Source organism: Hippopotamus amphibius, chromosome 7 (assembly GCF_030028045.1).
Source record: "Hippopotamus amphibius kiboko isolate mHipAmp2 chromosome 7, mHipAmp2.hap2, whole genome shotgun sequence".
In the NCBI taxonomy this organism is placed as follows: Eukaryota; Metazoa; Chordata; class Mammalia; order Artiodactyla; family Hippopotamidae; genus Hippopotamus; species Hippopotamus amphibius.
Window position 1 is genome coordinate 8,657,852 of NC_080192.1, and position 18,002 is coordinate 8,675,853.

At 50.6% G+C, this 18,002-nt stretch overlaps 1 protein-coding gene across 2 annotated transcripts in view; it reads right to left on the reverse strand.

Annotated features, from left to right (window-relative positions):
• Positions 1 to 13,551: 13,551 nt before the first annotated feature.
• The window catches only part of GRAP2 (GRB2 related adaptor protein 2), a 60,677-nt gene continuing 56,226 nt past the window's right edge, over positions 13,552 to 18,002 (reverse strand). For both annotated transcript variants that reach the window (XM_057740409.1, XM_057740410.1), the window contains 3 exons: positions 16,146 to 16,334; positions 14,808 to 14,930; positions 13,552 to 14,190 (listed from right to left, as the gene is read on the reverse strand). In XM_057740409.1, coding sequence (XP_057596392.1) covers positions 14,011 to 14,190; positions 14,808 to 14,930; positions 16,146 to 16,334 — 492 coding nt within the window. In that variant the 3' untranslated portion in view covers positions 13,552 to 14,010. The remainder of the gene's footprint in view (positions 14,191 to 14,807; positions 14,931 to 16,145; positions 16,335 to 18,002) is intronic.

The window sequence follows — 18,002 nt, forward strand, 5'->3', positions numbered from 1 at the left end:
CTGATGGCCTATCTCCCCCAGCAGGTGGTAGGTTCCTGAAGGCCAGGATTGTCTTATTCAGCGTGGTGTTCCCAGGTGTCATACGCTAAACACTGAGCTTTCACCCTGGTTTTCTCCTTTTCCACCATCGTTTTACTTCAAACTGACCGGGAATTCCTTCTTAAAAATCGACAAGATTTTCTCTCTTCCTCGGCATAGATGAAGTAAGAACATAAGAATTAGAACCTGGAACAAAAAAGGCAGCTCAGTTGGATGTAAATCCTTTCAGCCATTCAATTACACAGCGTGATTCTGTGTGTGTGTGTGTGTGTGTCAGAGAGAGAGGGACAGACAGACAGACAGAAAGAGAAAGCAAGGGAGAATATGTGTGGTAGGGTACACTTTAAAGATGAAGTTGGATTTTGCCATCCACATCCTCCTGTGAGGTGCAGACAGAAGTGCGGGGGGTGGGGGGTGGGGACAGGATCTGGAAGGGAACAGAGGGCAGAGTTCAGCCGAAGTCCTGCCTAGGAAAAGGCCCAGGGGTTTGTACTTTTCCCCACCCAGAGACTCCTCCCCAGCCCTTCCCCCTGGGGCCCAGCTGCTGCAGTTCCTTGTCAGAGTCAGCCCACTGTGTGTCCTGGATGCAGTGACCTAGAGTAAAAGCTGGTCACTGGAGAAGTGGCCGTGGCAGATTAGCTTGAGTTCTGCCCTGTGGTCTTCAGCGCCTCTTGCTCAGACTGTTTCTGCTGGCTTAGTATCAGAGGAAGATTCCTGACCGTGACGTAGGTGGACTAAGACAACCTTATGCCTCAAACCAAGCTTTTGTCCCACTCATCGCTCACTGCCTGGGCAAAGGCACGTAGCCTGACCAGAAGGACCCCATCCCAAGGGCTTCACACCCAGAGTCAGGGGGCAGCAGGATCACTAGCAAACATATTGCCTCTGCTGTTAGATCAAGTTGCCAAAGTTAGGAGCTCTTGTGGTTTGCCTCCACGTTTCCCATAGTATCCAGCCAGAGCACATGCACTAAATATTTATTGGGCTGAATTCTGAGTCTTGTTATCAGTGAATACAGTGATTCTATCAGCAAACACACACGGAGCATTATGTTACAGGGAACTTAAGAGAAAACACAGACTTGCTCCCCACTCAAAAGGAGCTCAGAAAACAAAGGGATTTCCAGAACCTGTCTCCCCTGCTGTCTTGAAGCTGCAAAGGAGGCAGGAATTCTACGTTATTTCAGGCCAATTGAATATATGCAAAAGCCGTAAAAAATATTGACTTAAGGTTAACAGTAGGTTAGGGATCATTATCCACAAATAATTATTTAATCCCTAGAGACAAAAATTCAGATTCCACATATTTTCTAAGCATTTTCTAGGCACCAGGCATCCATTTGCTCATTTCATCTTTACATTATGTTCATGATGTAACTGATAAAGCTGAGGCTCAGAGAAGTTTAGCAGCCCAATCAGGGTCACACAGCTAAGGATTCAAACCCAAGTCTACTTGCCACCAATTTTGTGGGACCCAAGGGCCAGAAGGTTTTCCAATAGAACTGCACTGTCCAATATGGTTGCTACTATTTAAATTTAAAGTAGTCAGAATTGAATGAAAGCTATTAGAAAGCTGGCTGAATAGTAACTACTTCCAGGAGAAGTAAGAAAATTGTGCTCTTCACATGTGCATCCCAGCTCTAGTATGGACCTGGATGAATGAATGAATGAATGAATGAGTGAATGTAATGCTCAAAGCAAACATAGGTTAAACAACAAATTAGTTTGGGTCATGTAAGTGTGTATATACATGTGTGCATTTATGTGTGTATATGAAGTGCGTATTTGTGTATATGTGTGCACATGTACATGTGTCTGTGTGCATACGTGTACATGTGTATGTCTGTATACGCGTATGTGATTATGCACATGCGTGTGTGTTTCAGGGATGGGGCAAGGACGGGAAGAGGGATGGGCCAGAGATAGAGGTTGCCTCCTGAAAGTTCTTGAATCTTTGAATTCCAAGGTGAGTTTGAACTTAACTCTGTTGGCAGTTGGGAGCCATGGATGGTGTGTGAGCTGGGAAACAGCAAGATGCAAATGGTGCTTGAGATGGATGTGCCTGGCAGCGGGCACAGGACTGGCCAGAGGCAGAGGGAGCCTGTGGTGTAGGACATTTGGTGTTAGGGAAAGAGCTCTGCTCTGAGGCTGGGGAGGCTTTAGGAGGGAAGCCTCGGGGAGGGATGCGGCCTCCTCTCACTTCCTCTTGGCAGCAGCACAGACTTGGGGAGTTCCTGGAGCAGCACACCTGGTAGGCATGGGGCAGCATGAGAAATCTTCACCCCAAGGGACACAGTGCTGCCCATGAAGCGCCTCCCCTTCCCAGTGGCTGTCAGTACTGGGAACTGGGGTGTGTCTGAAATATCTTTATACAAAACTTTTTAAGCTCTTTATTGGAGTGTAATTGCTTTACACTGTAGTGCCAGTTTCTGCTGTACAACAAAGTGAAGCAGCTGTATTTATACATATATCCCCACATCCCCTCCCTCCCACAACTCCTTCGTACCCTCCCTTTCCCACCCCTCTAAGTCATCACCAATTAGACAAATTTGAAGACAGCTCTTATCCAAACAAGGAAGCTGGGCTGGAATTATTTATTTACTTAGTATCTGCTCATCCCTGTCTTTGGGGAACTGGAACCCCCAGAGTCACAGGGCATAGGCGTTGAGGACACACATCCCTCTAGGGTAAGGCCAGAAGAGTATGTGTCAGGAGAAGTTTCTGTGGAGGGAGAATTACTCCAGGCTGAGGGTGGAATCAAGGAGGTGGCATTTTCCCTGGCCTTGCAGGCTGGCTAGGATGTGGACAGAGGTAAACTGAAAGGAAGGGGAACTCCAGGTGGGGACCTGCATTAGCACAGATGCCAAACAAGGAAATGCAGGGCAAGGTTCAGGGCAGAGAAGCCCAGATGTCTTGCCTACCTCCCCCGCCCCCCATCTCTGGAAGGCTGCATGAACCCCAAGCCAAGCATGGCAGGGGAAAGGTTTTCCAGGAGAGAAAGTGCCTGATCTGGGTACTGGAGGCAGGCAGACGGGCCAGAGGAAGTAACAGCGGCTGCAGGACACCTCTGCTGGCCTGGCATTCTCCCTTCAATAATCGCTCCTTCATTTGGCCAACACTCTCAGTACTCTGTCCCTGGCCACCCTTGCGGGGCAGCGATCACCTGGAAGATGGTGGGTAACGCCCAGGGAGGGGAGTTTCCCAAAGTTGATTTACTGCATCAGCAAGTTATCAGCTTGATAGGTGTTGAGAGACTTACCCCAAGGGGGCTGAATACAGGGCAGGCAAGTTTAAAGGAGAGCAGGCCTTTGCAGCCACATGTCTGGGGGTGGGGTGGGGTGAGGAAGCCTGTCTCTGCCAAGATGGAGGGGGTGGTGGGCCTGCCCACCGTTTGCAGGGCCCTCACCGAGCAGTTCCTATTATTCTGTTTACTTCTCTTGACAACTCTGTTCTACTCTCTCCAGTTCTCTAGAATAGCTCAGAGAGGTCAAGGAATTTGTCCAGGCTCAGGACTTGTCAGGGACAGAGTCTGGACGGGGGCCCAGGTCTGTTTGACTCAAAGCTTTTGCCTTCTCGGCTTTTCTACATTGCCTACAGGAGTCATTAGAAAGAAGGTGGGACTGGGGTGTGTGACTCAGGCTGGGGCTTTCTCTGCAGGGCTGGGAGGGCCTAGGATGCCCCAGAGCAGAGCTGGCAGCTGAAAGGCCCCTCACCCTGCCCACCCCAGTGGTTCTCATTCCCTGTGGACAAGGTACAAATGCCTCCTTCTGCTCCCAACCAGGGAGAAAGTCTGTCGAGTGGGGGTGGGGAATGCTCCCTGACCTGAATCCAGCATCCTGGGGCACATTCAGACATAATCCTGTACGCCGTGTGTATATGGCAGTAGGGAAGGATCGGGCATGGCCAAGACTTAGAACCGGACCAGGAGGCAGGGTCTGTGGAGGAAGGGAAAAGACAGATCAGCTGCTGGGGGCAGGATGGGGTCACAGGGGCCACCTGTGACAACAGGCTTTGGGGGGTGGCGGTGCTCCTGGTGGCATGCAGCTGGCACGCCAGGGGCTCCAGCACAAGGTCACGGGAATACCGAGGTATGAAGCAGCCTATGGTATTTGGAAATTCAGGCAGGCAGACAGGCAGGATGGCGGTGGGGTGAGGAAACTGCAGCAGCAGGAATCTGGATCCTGGGAGAGGGATTGGCAGGAACAAGGGGCGGGGGGTGGTGAGGAGCTGGGTCCTGCAGAGGTCGCAGCATCTGGGCCTGGGCGGAGAGCTTGTTGCAGGGACCAAGGAAGAGGATGGGACCAGGTCTCCGAATGGAGGCAGGACCTAGTAGCAGACCCCAGAGGCTTGTGCAGAGCCCGCACTGTGGGAGCGGGGCTGGTCCCAGCAACCCGGGAAGGGCTGGGCCTGTGACGTGGCTGCAGCAGAAACAGAAGGGCCAGTAGAGCCCGGATAGGACAGCACGCTTTAGCAAGCTGGGGATCCCGAGGGGACTTCCTTAGGAAGTCTGGCTTTGGAAAAGGACCCGGGGAGCCCCATGGACTTATGAATATCAATTCCAAAATCTAAGTTTCTGCCAACAGTAGGAGGATTCTCTATAACTTCTTTTTAATTTTTAAATTTATTATCATTATTATTTTTGGCCACGCTGCAGCGTATGGGATCCTGGTTCCCTGACCAGGGATCGAAACTGCGGCCTCTGCAGTGGAAACCACTGAACCACCAGGGAAGTCCCAGATTCTCTGTAACTTCTATGTGTCTTAATGGAGACACAGTCTTGCTAGTTTCTCTATTTTATTTTATTTTAAAGGCAAATAACTCAATCCATTCCTTTTCTGCACTCATCTTGAGTCATTCCTACCTAAGATGAATCTGATGACCAGTGTTTATTTAGTTTATGTCTCCTGCATGCGTCAGCGGTTTAGAGAGAAGAGAAACTCAGCCTCTCCTTCATTTTACTGAGAAGGAAACTAAGGCCCAGAGGGGTGAAGAGACTTCCCCAAGGTCCAGCAGCCCAGAGAGAGTGAGGGCAGAGTCCAGGCTGCAGACCCCCTGGCCAGGGCTCCCCTTCCTTTGCACGCCCCAACTCAGCTGGACTTGCCATGGTAACCAGGCCTCCTTGGCGTGGGAAGCAGAGGCTGTGTAGCAGTTACCTAGCAACTCCCCATAACCAGGTCAGAACTGGGGGAGTGAGGCACAGCACGCTGCTCACTCTGGGGAATTCAGACCTGTCAGAACGGGGTCGCCCACATCAGAACGCGGCCACAGATGACCCTGGATAGAGCCGTACCTGGAAGCACCTGCGCGGGGGAGTCTCCCAGCAGGACCGGTCCTCCGCTGGGACTATGGCGCAGACCCAGGCTGGGTGGGGCCTCTGTCCCCACAGCAGACGCAGGGCCTAACTATGCACAGTTCTGGTTTCTTTGAACAGCATGGAACCTGTCCCCATTGACAAGCTGGCTTAACCTGCACGTGGGAATCCACAGAGGAGGGCTGAGTGCAGGGTGTGTGTGTGTGTGTGTGTATCTCTGTGTGTGTGCATGTGTGTGCCTTTGTAGGTATTTCAACCTGGAGGGGGAAGCTGGGAAGCTGTGTTCCCTTACACTGCCTTCTTTTTTTTTTTTTTAATTAATTTTTACTGGAGTATGGTTGCTTTTCAAGCTACCTTCTTGTTCCTTAATTATCTCAAGAATGTTTATGGAATGGCCTGGTCATCAAACAGGTGAATCTTCTTCTAATATTCCCTGCAGGTTAGGTCCTGACAGCCTTTGCCCACTGCCACCCTACCCCTGCCTGCCTCTTCCGTGCGGGCAGAGCCCTGCCTGGGTTGCCAGGTTCTGCCTCCTGTAGGGTCCCACCAGTTGGCCTAAGCCAGTCACGGTACTCTCATCCCTTGGAAGCGGTTGGCTTAAGAGTGGCTTGTGATCTAGTCGTTGCCGGTGGGATCTGAGGCAATGGCTGCTGCAGGGCTTCTGGGAAAGGTGTTTCTTGCTAATGAAAACTGGGAGGGAATGTGCCTCTTCTTCACTGGACGTTGTCAGCCTGCATGTGATGCCTGGAACCACAATGGCCGCTGAGAAGAGACACCACTGATGCTCAGAGGATGGCATCGTTGAGTCATTGAATTCAGCAAGCCAGGAACTGCCCTCCTTCTGGACATTTTGTATGGGGCATCACAAACCCCTGGTTGTTTAGGATACTTCCGGTCACGGTTCCATGTTCTTGCAGGCAAACCCTCCTAACTGAAACTCTTGCTTCCTGGCCTCAGGCTCACCCACTTTTCTCTAATCTGAGTGGGGCGTTCAGTAGTTGCCTGGACAAGCCTTGATATTAAAGGTAAAGGGCCCAAAGGAAACAAAAGTCTCTCTTCCTGAATAAGTCAAAGACATGACACCTTGGTCCTTTATTAGATGGTTTAGAACTGAAATCGGACCTGCAGCTGCATGCCCGGCTTCTTGCAGGTCTGAATAGGCTTCTTTCCAAGGAGTCTGAAGGCATCTCTTATATTCCCAGCGTCTAGCACACTTCATTCATTCATTCATTCATTCATGCAGTGGCGTGCTGGAGCTGGCTCCTACCTGCTCATAAGAGCCAATCGTGCACATCTCTTCCCCACTCTGAGTTCAGTGATGTCATGTTGGTAGCTTGAAGTCAACCATGATTTTTTGTTTGTTTGTGTTTTTAAATAGACTTGATTTTTTGGAGCAGTTTTTAGAGCAGAAAATAGAGATTTTTCTTTTCCTCCCCATCCCCACACAGGCATAGCCTCCCGCATTATCAACATCCCCCACTAGAGTGGTCCATTTGTTATAGCGGATGAACCTACACTGACACATCACTATCACCCGAAGTCCGTAGTTTATGTCAGCGTTCACTCTTGGTGTGGGTTTTGACAAATGTATAATGACATGTAGCCACCATTATAATATCATAGAGACTAGTTTCACTGTGAAACCCTAAAAATCCTCTGTTCCACTTATTCTTCACCCCCCTCACCCTTGGCAACCTTTGATCTTTTCACTGTCTCTATAGTTTTGCCTTTTCTGCAGTGTCATATAGTTGGAATCATACAGTATGTAGCCTTTCAGATTGGTTTCTCTCACTTAGTAAAATGCATTTAAGTTTCCTTCATGACTTTTCATGGCGTGATAGCTCATCTGTTTTTATCTCTGAATAATATCCCATTGTCTGGGTATCCCACAGTTTATTTATCCACTCACTTACTGAAGGACATCTTGGATGCTTTCAAGCGTTGGCCATTATGAGTAAAGCTGCTGTAAACATTCACGTGCAGGTTTTCGTGTGGACATAAGTTTTCAGCCCCTCTGGGTAAATGCCAAGGAGCATGATTGCCGGATCATATGTTAAGACTAGATTTAGTTTTGTAAGAAACTGCCGAACTGTCTTTCAAAGTGGCTGCACCGTTTTGATTTCACTCGCACCAGCAGTGAGGGTTCCTGTTGCTCCGCATCCTTGCCAGCATTTGGTGATGTCAGTGTTTTGGATCTTGGATTTTCCAGGAGATGTGTAGTGGTATCTTATTGTTTTAATTTGCATTTCCCCAAAGACATGTGATGTTGACCATCTTCTCGTATACTTATTTGCGATCTCATATCTTCTTCAGTGAGGTGTCTGTTCAAGTCTTTTGCGCATTTTTGAATTGGGTTGTTCATTTTATTATTGTTGGATTGTAAGCATTCTTTGCTTATTTTGGATAACAGTCTTAGGTAAGATACCTATCAGATATGACTTTTGCAAATATTTTCTCCTTTCTGTGGCTTGTCTTCTCATTCCCTGGACACATAGTAGGAATATTCACATCACAGAATTGGCAGAGAGCCAGTTAAACCCTTACCAGTGCACTTATGCATTCATGTACCAACCATTTATTGGGTGAACTGTTTGCCTTTGCCCTCAAAAATGTTTAGTCTGGCGGGGAGGCAGGTTGGTGCATCACTGACTATAGTGAAGTTCTGCATGTGGGGATAGAAGCAGAACAAGGATGCTACAGGACATAAAGGAGGGGCATCTACATCAGCCATGAAGCTGGGGTGGCTTCCCAGCACAGAACTTGAGCCCTGAGCTAAGTACTTTAAAGGGAGTAGCAGTAGTCTGGATCCTTACTGCCCAATAAGGTAGCCACTTCCGACTATGTAACTCACCTGCACTAGACACATTGCACGTGTGGCCAGAGAGAGTCCACCACATTGGACAGAGCAAATAGAGACTTTTCCATCGTCATAGCAGAAAGTCCTATTGGACAGCACTGGTCTAGACGAAAAGGTGAGAAAAGGCATTCCAGGCAGAAGGAACAGGATGGGAAGACTCAGAGGTCTGAGCCAATGTGACTCATTCTGAGGAGAGATGGGAATTTCGGCTGAACAAACAGGCAGCAGTCAGACCACAAAATGTCTTTAGTGCGAAGCTAAGGAGTTTAAACTCGAGCCTGAAAGCTATGGGGAGCCCCTGAAGGCTTTAACAGAATCCTGATGTCATCAGCCTTGCATGTTAATAAGCTCGCTCTGGCAGTCTGGATTGAGGGGGCCGGTCAGGAGGCAGGGAGGCCAGTTCCGAGACCATGGCAGTCACCTAGGAGGGAAGCAAGGGACATCTGAAATGAGACAATGATGTGGTGCAGCTGCAGAGACAGGGCAGGGTCGAGGGATGGGAAGGACCTGATGGCTGATTGTGTGTGGCCCCTAGCAGGTGCTTTGTAAATATTTGTTGATTTAATGAATGAATTATAGCGGAGCCCAGATTGTACAACTTGGGTGCACATCCCCTGGGACCCTATTGCACAACTGAAGAGGTACAGGGGCACTTTTTTAAACTGAAGGAGAAAGGGTCAATAGGCAGAGAGACAGAAAAGACAGAGGAACGGGCAGGTGGCATCCCTGTCCTGTCTGATGGAGATAGGGCTCTGGTGAGAAGGGAACAAGCTGTGAGGGACCCTGGACCCAAGCGGTGCCTCTCTGGGGCCCAGGGACAAGAGCTACTCAGAGTTGGGTGCAGGCCATTCTCCCCCCCACCCCTTGCCACATGGACTGTAGGGCAGACTTGGTTTCCTGAAGGATTGGGCTGTTTCACCAGCAGACAGATGCAATGCATGGGGGATCTGCAGCATCAGAGGAGATGCTGTCAGCAGAGGGTATCCCGGGTAATCGAACACGGCCAGAGTAGGTGACACAAGCTGACTGACGCTTAAACACATGGGAGATACCAGCCTCTGTCTCTCGGGCTTCCAGAAGTAACTGGAGATTTTGAGAGCAGAAGGCCAAGAGCTACTGTAACTTGGGTATCAATGTTAATATCGCCTTGTTTGTACCTGTGGGTCTGTAAGGCCTGGGACATTTGGGTTACAGAATGAATGATAGGTGAGATGAGGCAGGTTTCACTTGTTCGTTCATTAAATAAATACTTATCGAAACTGGCTGTGCCACGAACAGTGGTAGATGCTGGATTTACAATGGTTTACAAAACAGAGACGATGCTGTCCCCAGGGAGCTTACCATCTAATAGTCATAGGAATCATTCTGGCGCCATCATCTGTGTATGTGCTCTTCAGGAAAAGGACCAGGACCACGAGTAGTCTCATGGGAAGGATGATGAGGATGACGACGATGATGACTGCCTGCACCACGTGGCTTGTGGGATCTTAGTTCCCCGATCTGGGGTCGAACCCAGGCGATCGGCAGTAAAAGCGCAGAGTCCTAACCACTGGACTGCCAAGGAGTTCCCAGAAAGGATGATTTTAGATTAGAGGTCAGGAAAGGACAATTTGAGAAAGTGACCTTTAAACCAAGACCTGGAGATGTGTGGGAATGAGCCAGGTGAAGAGCAGGGACGTGCATTCCAGGTAGAGGGAACAGCAGGTGTGAAAGGTATGGGGACAAATCCTTGGCCATCTGGAGGCTGAGAGAAGGCCAGTGGGGCAGGGGCATGAAAGCAAGAAGGAGAGAGGAACCAGAGGAGGCTGGGGAAGGAGAGAGGGGCCACACCTCACAGGGCTGCATTAGGGCTTTGTTTAAACCTAAGTGGAGTGGGCAGGGTAGTAGTGCCATCAGAGTCACTGTTTGTTTGTTTGTTTTCATTTATTGGCTGCGTTGGTTCTTTGTTGCTGCATGCAGGCTTTCTCTAGTTGCAGCGAGCTGGGGCTACTCTTCGTTTTGTGGTACAGGGGCTTCTCATTGCAGTGGGTTCTCTTGTTGCGGAGCACAGGCTCTAGGCGTGTGGGCTTCACTAGTGGCAGCACGTGGGCTCAGTAGTTGTGGCTTGTTGGCTCTAGAGCACAGGCTCAGTAGTTGTGGCACGCAGGCCTAGTTGCTCTGCGGCATGTGGGGTCTTCCCGGACCAGGGATCGAACCCGTGTCTCTTGCATTGGCAGGCAGATTCTTAACCACTGTGCCACCAGGAAAGTCCCCCAGATTCACATTTTACAGAGCTCGCTCTGGGGTGTGTGTGGAGCATGAATTGGAGACAAGGGGGAGGGCAGGCAGAAAAGGGTGGAGGGGAATTCAGCTGCCTGAGGGAGAGATGATGGTGGCGTGGCTGTGGTGATAGAAAGAAGTGGAGGAATCCGAGGAGTGTTTAAAAGAAGAATTAAGACAGCATGTTTTTCTCAGGCTCTTGCCTTGGTATAGACAGGCCAACTTTAGACAGGGCAAACAGCAAATATTTTGACCATGCCAGTCTGTCCCGCATGTGGCCTGTCTTGCTTTGAGTTACCTGAGATCTGATGATGTCACAGGGCCGTCCCCCTGCCTCCAAGCAGGACCACACCTGATGGGAGTTTAAGGATTTCCTGAGAAAGCTTTCACAACTTCTGTAACCTCTGCTCCTGTTTACAGTAATTACCGTTAGGAAATCCCTGTCTGTATTTCATCCAAGTGCCTCTTGCCCTACAGTTTCTTGATTCTTGATGGAGATGAAGATGCTAAAATAAGAAGTCTGGGCTGCCAAACACAAATGATGTTATGACAGCTCTGAATCATGCCGTCTACCCCACAGCCTAAGTGGCTTATTAGTTAGCAACAGAGAAAAATGCCCGAATATCCCTAGAAGAGAGATTCAATTTGATTTTCGTAGCCGGTTAGCTCACTGCCAAGTTCTTTGCCCTTGCTACTCAAGGGTGGTCCGTGGACCCAGCAACATCACCTCAGAGCTCGATAGACTTGCAGGATTGAACCAGACTCTGCGTTTGAACACACTCTCCAGGCAATTCCTAGGCACATTCGTTTTGAGAAGTGCTGCCTCAGGTCGCCCTGGGGCCATCTAAAAGTGGGTGGGCAGTGTCAGGTACAAGATATTTGAAATGCTGCGAGCCTTGGCAAGTGGTGAGGGAGACCAAACTGGTCCAACAGGAACCAGATTTTCTCTGAAAGTTCCTGGTGGCTCCCAAGTCTTGCAGAGTGATTCTTTCAACTGAATTCTGAGACAATGTGTTGTTTCCTGGTTGCATGGCTGGTGAGAGGCCCTGGGGGACGTGCCCCTGGTGCTAAAATGCTGTTGGATGGAGAGCAACTTCCCCTGGGCAGCACCAGAGGCCAAGGAGGGTCAGCCTACCCTCCCTCCACAGCATGGACGGTGGGGTCCTTGTCCTCTTAGTCTGGTCCCCAAGGGCCCTTGTTCTCTGTGGGTGGTTTGGATAACTGTGGCTTTCTTCTGAATTGAGCCTCGAGACGAGCAGGGGCAAGGCTGTTTGAGCACCTCAGTTAGAAGCTCTGGTGCACCAGAAGGTCCAGACCCAGGGGTTCTGAAAGCTTTGCCCACACTGCGCAGTCAGCCTCTCCAGGCAGTGACCCCCGCTGTCCGCCTGAGGGGTGTGCGACACAGACGCCAGACCCAGCCCAGCAAAACAAAGGCCTTTATTTTATTATTGCTTTCATGAGACAGTGTTTCAAGGCACAAAACGCAGGCCAGAACCGAGTCGTTTCCCTCCGTCTTCCCTGGGGCTGGTCCTCCCACAGACTCAGACAAATGCACCAAGTTCGTGGGCCGCTTAGAGCGTATGGTTTGTAAATACCGTAAAATCAAACACGACTTTTGGCTTTTATTTACTGTAACTTGTTCACATCACCCAGCACCGAAACGGCTGATCAGGGCTCCTTGGCCTTTGTTCTTTTGTCTTGGTTCCTGCGGTGTCTTTTCTGCCCCGGTTCCTCCTGCCCACCGGCCTCTGTCCCTCCTGCCTGTGCCTTGTCTGTCCCCCGACGTGTCACTCCAGTGTCCTCCTCGCCTGTCCCGCTTAACCTCCTGTCCCTCTGCCTCCCTTCGTGCCTCTCGCGCTGCTCCTGGATCTTTTGAAACGTCTCCCCTCCTTTCTCCCTCCCGCGCTTTCATTTCCAGAGATGGCTCCTCACTCGCGCCTCCCCCTGCCTCTCAGGCTATTTTCTCTTCCCTCCCAAGACCCACCACAGAGTCCTTTCTTTTTCCCTTTTTCTCTAAAGGCAACGTGGGGATCAGAGAATGGCAGATATCAGAGTCCACGGGACACAGCCTACGTTACAATGACAGTTACTTCTGAGTCAGAAACTCTTTCTTCTTACATCACCTTGGGTGATGGCGGCCCCATGCCTCCTCAGAGCAGGAAGGGCCAGGAAGAGGACAAAACCACAGGTCCGCACCCACTCCCGTGCTCCCTCGCCGACACTCCCCACTTCTGCCCCTGCCCTTTCCTTTGGGTCTCAGTACACACACCCCCACCCCTCCTAGGCGCCCTCGGGGCAGACAGGTTTGTTCTGGCTCCGGGAAGACACTGAGCTTCCATCTCCAGTGTCCCCGCTTCACGCCCCCAGGGTGAGCCCTGGGAGACATGAGTCTATTTTGAGGTGAAGGAGAGACAGTGGCCGTGGGGTTCCTTCCCAGGTGCGGCTCGTGGGGTGGGGGGCGGGAGGCGCCAGCCGTGGCCCAACAGTTGGAGGGGACAGGAAGCTCTCTCAAAGGCAGCTGCCGCCCAGGGTCATGGCCAATGAATCAATCCATCAGTCGCTAAGCAGGGCTCTTGAGGAGTGGGCTTCTCTCTGTGCTGCTGGGCAAAGCGTCTTCAAAACACAGAAAACCAAGAGGGAAAACAAACAGAGCCCTGAAAAGACACCCTCGTACGGTAAAACAGTGGCTCTGAAATCCACCATTCTCAGCTGGGGCTTCTCCAAGCGCTTTACAGAGTCTAGGATGCTGCTTTCTTGGTCGCTGGGGAAACAGAGGTTACACTCAAGTAAACCAGTGGGGGATTTGTGAAAAACCTCTGCATTTTCCAGCTCTCAAGGTGCCTCCGTTTCTCCGGGTCAGCCACAGGGATGAGGATTAGCTGAGGAATGTTCGCTTGAGGGAGAGGAAGGGCTCAGGTGAGCACTGGCCAGGGGGCCAGTCTTGCCCAGGCCCTGGGACCCCTGCTGCTCCAGCCCTCCCCTCACACCCCTCCCGCTCCCAGCCCAGAGCTGCACCTTCCTCCTCCACCCAGCAGTACCCACCCTGGGAGGGGAGGAGAGCAGCAGCCTGCACACCCTCGGGGGAACAGGTCGTGCAGGTAAACTCCAACATGCCCCGCCACGTCCAACCCCACCCTGTGGCTCTGTGTCCAAAGCCAGGTGCGCTTGACTCCTCTCAGTGAGAATTCCCAGGATGGGGAGGGAGCGGTGCGGCTTAAGGACAGGAAGCATTTCAGTTTCCTTTCCCTGCTTCCCGCTTCACAACGCCCCCACTGCCTTCTGCACACCAGCCGAGGGGAGTAGAAAAATAAGTATGAATATAATTCTCCACCAGAGTTCCTTTCATATCAACTAGGTAACCAACTAACTTGCCAATAAATTACTATTATAAGTGTGAGGGTACATAGGCATATAGATGTGTGTGCGTAAGTACAGATACACACACGCATATATATACATATGTATGTGTAGTTTCAGCTTTTTTTCCTTGTCCCGTCACTTGCAGGCAGCTTCAGACAAAAGCCTCTGACCCCTCCAGGAGGGTCTCATCGGATCATGGGTGCCACGTAGTTGGCAGGGAAGAGGCCCAGCTTGTTGTGCAGGCGGCCAGTCCACCAGGACGGGTTGGAGCTGTCCAGGACCTCGACCACCTCTCCGCAGTGGAATCCCAGCTCGTCGTCCTCCAGGGCCTCAAAGTCGTACAGCGCCCGGGCCCACCGCACTCGCTGTTGGGGAAAACACAGAGAGGTCCTGTTGAGCCGGGGCCGGCCGAGCTGGCTTCCAAGCCACGGGAACACGGAAGAGGATCTGCTGGCCCAGCACCAAGCCAAAGCTCTCGTGAGCAGCCTGCCCTGAAGGCTGACGGATGACTCTCCAGAGACATTGCAAACCCCGTTGCAACTGAAAGCAGACCTGGATGCTCAGCCCTGAGCAACGGAGATGTTATTCTCCAAGGCCCCAAGAGGATTCTTGAGAACTACTCTCCCTACATCAATAGGTGGTCTTTTTATTTTCTTCAAGTGACAAACAGAACGCAGCATGCCCAGACTAACAGCTCTCGATGCCAGCGCAACCTCATCAGTGATAAAGGCAACAGCTCTCCCTCTGCTAGAATCACCATCAGGAAATATGAGGACTGGGCATGGCCCGACAGCCAAACTGAGAACAGCAGGCTGGGTGGTGCCAGCTGGGATCTGCTCCGCAGGGGACTCTTGCCCCACCCTCACTCGCTGGGTTCCTGCCACCTCTGTGTGCAGTTTGACGTCTCTCCTGGGGGACCAACCATTTCTCTACTTGGCCCCTTGGCCTCCTCCACTGAGCCCAGAGCGGGAAGTTCACATACCCCGGCTGCCTGGAGTTGCACCGGGTCTGTGTATCTCCGGTGCATGAGGGCGGCATTCATTTCGCTGCTGATGCCCATGCCACAGTGCCCGTCATTTATGTCCAGGCTGCCTCCACGGCGTTCCTAGAAACAGATGCGACAGAAGAGCCATCACCACACCCCCGGAAGCATCCCTCACAGGCTCTCCCAGTGCCTTGCTCTGATGCCGTGGACACAGCTAGTGCTCCCAGAGTACTTACTGTTGAGGACAATAAACCCTAGATAATGGAGAGAGGGAAGAGGATAACAAGCAGACCTTAGATTGTGAAGATGATGCCAGATTTCATTCATTCAATCTAGGAATATTTATCAGGCATCTTAAACCATGTGTCTAGTACTGTCTTAAGCATGGGGGTATGTAGCTGGAAAGGGAAGGCCCTTGTCTTCACGGAACACCCATTTAGAGGGGAACCATGCACCTTTAAGTGATGAGTGAGCAGAGAGAAGAGTATCTAAGTTGGCCTGGGTGATCAGGGAAGGCTTCATAGAGCAGGTGATGCTTGAACTCCAGTTTAAAGAGAAGTAGAATTGACTAGGAAAGGGCATTTCAGGCAGAGGGGACAGCGTATAAAAAGCCTCAAAAGCACGAAAGAAAACGCAGTGAACCATTCTGGTAAGCAAAGGTAGTACATAGTTGCCGGAATGTATGTTTTTGTGGGGCGGTAGCAGGGGATGAGGCTGGGGAGACAGATAGGGGCAGCTCACAAAGGCCTTTGTGTGCCTTGATGCGGGATTCAGGGATGATGTTATCTGGCTGCATCGTCCCTCTCGGTAAGCCACCTAAAATCCCATCTGGAACAAGGCTGGGGATACATACATAAAGAAGCAAGACTCCATTTCTGGTGTTAATCTGTTTCTCTTGTAGATCTTGACAGCCAGATGGGTTAAGGAGTATGAAAAGACTTGGAATTATAGAAAATGAAGCCATTGTTCACTGAGTCCTCAGGGTAAGAGTGTGTGCATGTGTGTGTGTGTGTGTGTACACAAGCAGGGAGCCTTTCAGTTCACAGACTTCTTTGCCAAGAGCAGTTTCCATATTTCTGCCACCCGGGGGCCCAGGATCTTCTTTATGGACCCAGTGAGAGCTGATGGGGCCGGGCCTGGACTGGGACGTTCCTCCCCTGGCTGACAGTCCTGGGCCCACAACAGGCCCCCAGCACTTATTCACTTTGGTTGTTTCCAGCCCTGTGGGGAGTTTTCACACACTAAGTGGCAGTGGGGACAAGGTGACTGAAGCCTGGGGTGGGAGCAGGTCCTCCTCCCTACCTCACTGTGCCCCAATCAGTTCTTTCAGGATACCTGATGGAAGTGATGCTGCTGCAGGTACCGCTGCTGTGGTGGCAGTGGCGTGGGGGGATACTGCGAGGAAGGGGGCGGGTGGTGATCCGACGGCTTCCGGTTCATCACAGGCCGGATTTCCTCTCCCACAGCCCCACTCAGGGCTAGGCCTCCCTGGGACCTCCGGTCCAGGCTGTTGCCCCGGTGACCCTGGGAGAGAACAGAGGTGATGCAGATCCATCCTCCTCCTGCATCTCCTGGCCTGACCCCACCCTCTGGCAGCTATTCCCAGGCTTAGCTCACGACAGCTCCATGAGAGAGCTGATGGGCGGGAGGGGCAGCTTAAGGAGAATCAACGGTTCAGACCATCGCGTTTTCAAAGCGGCCTCTGCATTCTCAGATTCTCCCAGTTTGGGGAGTTTGGGTCTCTGGTTCATAGATTTTTCACGTGGTACCCATCTAGTCTCTTCCTGGCGGGCTTGTTTTTCTCTGTGTAATCAAGCTTAAATATTCCATTTTACTGACACAATGCCACCCCTCCTTATCGTGTGTTGCCACACCGCTGGACATCCTACCCTCCAGATAAGCTCTGCTATTGACTTTGCATGATTTTGAACTGTCATTTATAGCCCGGTGATAGAGACCCAAACAGCAACGCTCTTGCAGCACCATGGAAACCAGGCCTGCTGCCGGGCATGCTGGGAAGAAACAAGACCTTTCTCCTGAATGCTACCACAACCTCATGACTCAGAGACACTTTCTTGCTATTTTTATTTAACAATTATACATGGCCCTGGGTTAGCATATGCCAGGCACTGTTCTAAGCGCTTTGCAAAATGAACTCATTAAATCCAGTTTAATGCAGTTTCATGTTCCCTCTCTCATCTCTGCGTGCACATCCTGGTAAGTGAATACCTCTGTCCATTTCCTGGTTAAAAGAATTCACAAGGTCGGGGTTAACCTTTGTTTTTTTTTTCCTGAACTTTTGTGTGCATTTGGGAACACCCTTTTCTCCTTTGATTGTGACTTCTCAGGCTTAAAATCAACCTGTTACTTGAAAGGGATGGTTTTCTTTACCTCCCTGAAGCACGTGTTGCTTTGAAAGTCTCAATGCCTTTTCAAATAACCTGTCGCTGGGATTTTAACTCTTCTAGTCAATGCTTGTTCCTGTAATGCCTGTCTCCTATAACCATGTTATTTTCTTTGAAACATATTTTATAGATTGTATGTGTGTGAATTTACTTATGGAGGCAAGTTAACATTTCCTTAGTGCAGACATTGGACCAGATTCTGTGGCAAGCGCTGTAATTATATCTCATTTATCCTCACAACAGCCCGTGAGGGAGGCATTATATTCTCTCCATTCTGTGGATGAGAAAATTGATACTCAAGAAGTTTTCTTCGCTTGTCTAGTAATAAGGACAGTTAGCAACGAAATCAGGTTTTAAAGCCAAATCTGTCAGATGCATTTTCTTTAAAACCATACTTCATATTCCAAACTGTTCCAAGAGCAAGAATTCTACCTCCAGTTTTCTCCTCCAATGCACCCCCCGCTTCTACCCTCCCCCACCCCCAAATTCGGTCACAAAGCTCTACCTGCTGCGTTAGTCCTGGACTCTAGGCTCTAATATCCCCATGTGTAGCCCCCTACCCCCAACCCCCGGCTCCTTCACCCTTGGGCAACTCCTGAGCTAGGCTGAAAACTGTGATACAGTAACATCTGTGAATAACAAAATAGGAGTATCTGTAACAAGAGCCTGTTTGTACTGAGTGCTTGTGGCAGTGATTAGGACTGCTGTAAGGGATGGGGATAAATTATCTTCTCCAACCTTCACAACCATCTTATGAGGTATCCGTCACCATTATCCCAATTTTATT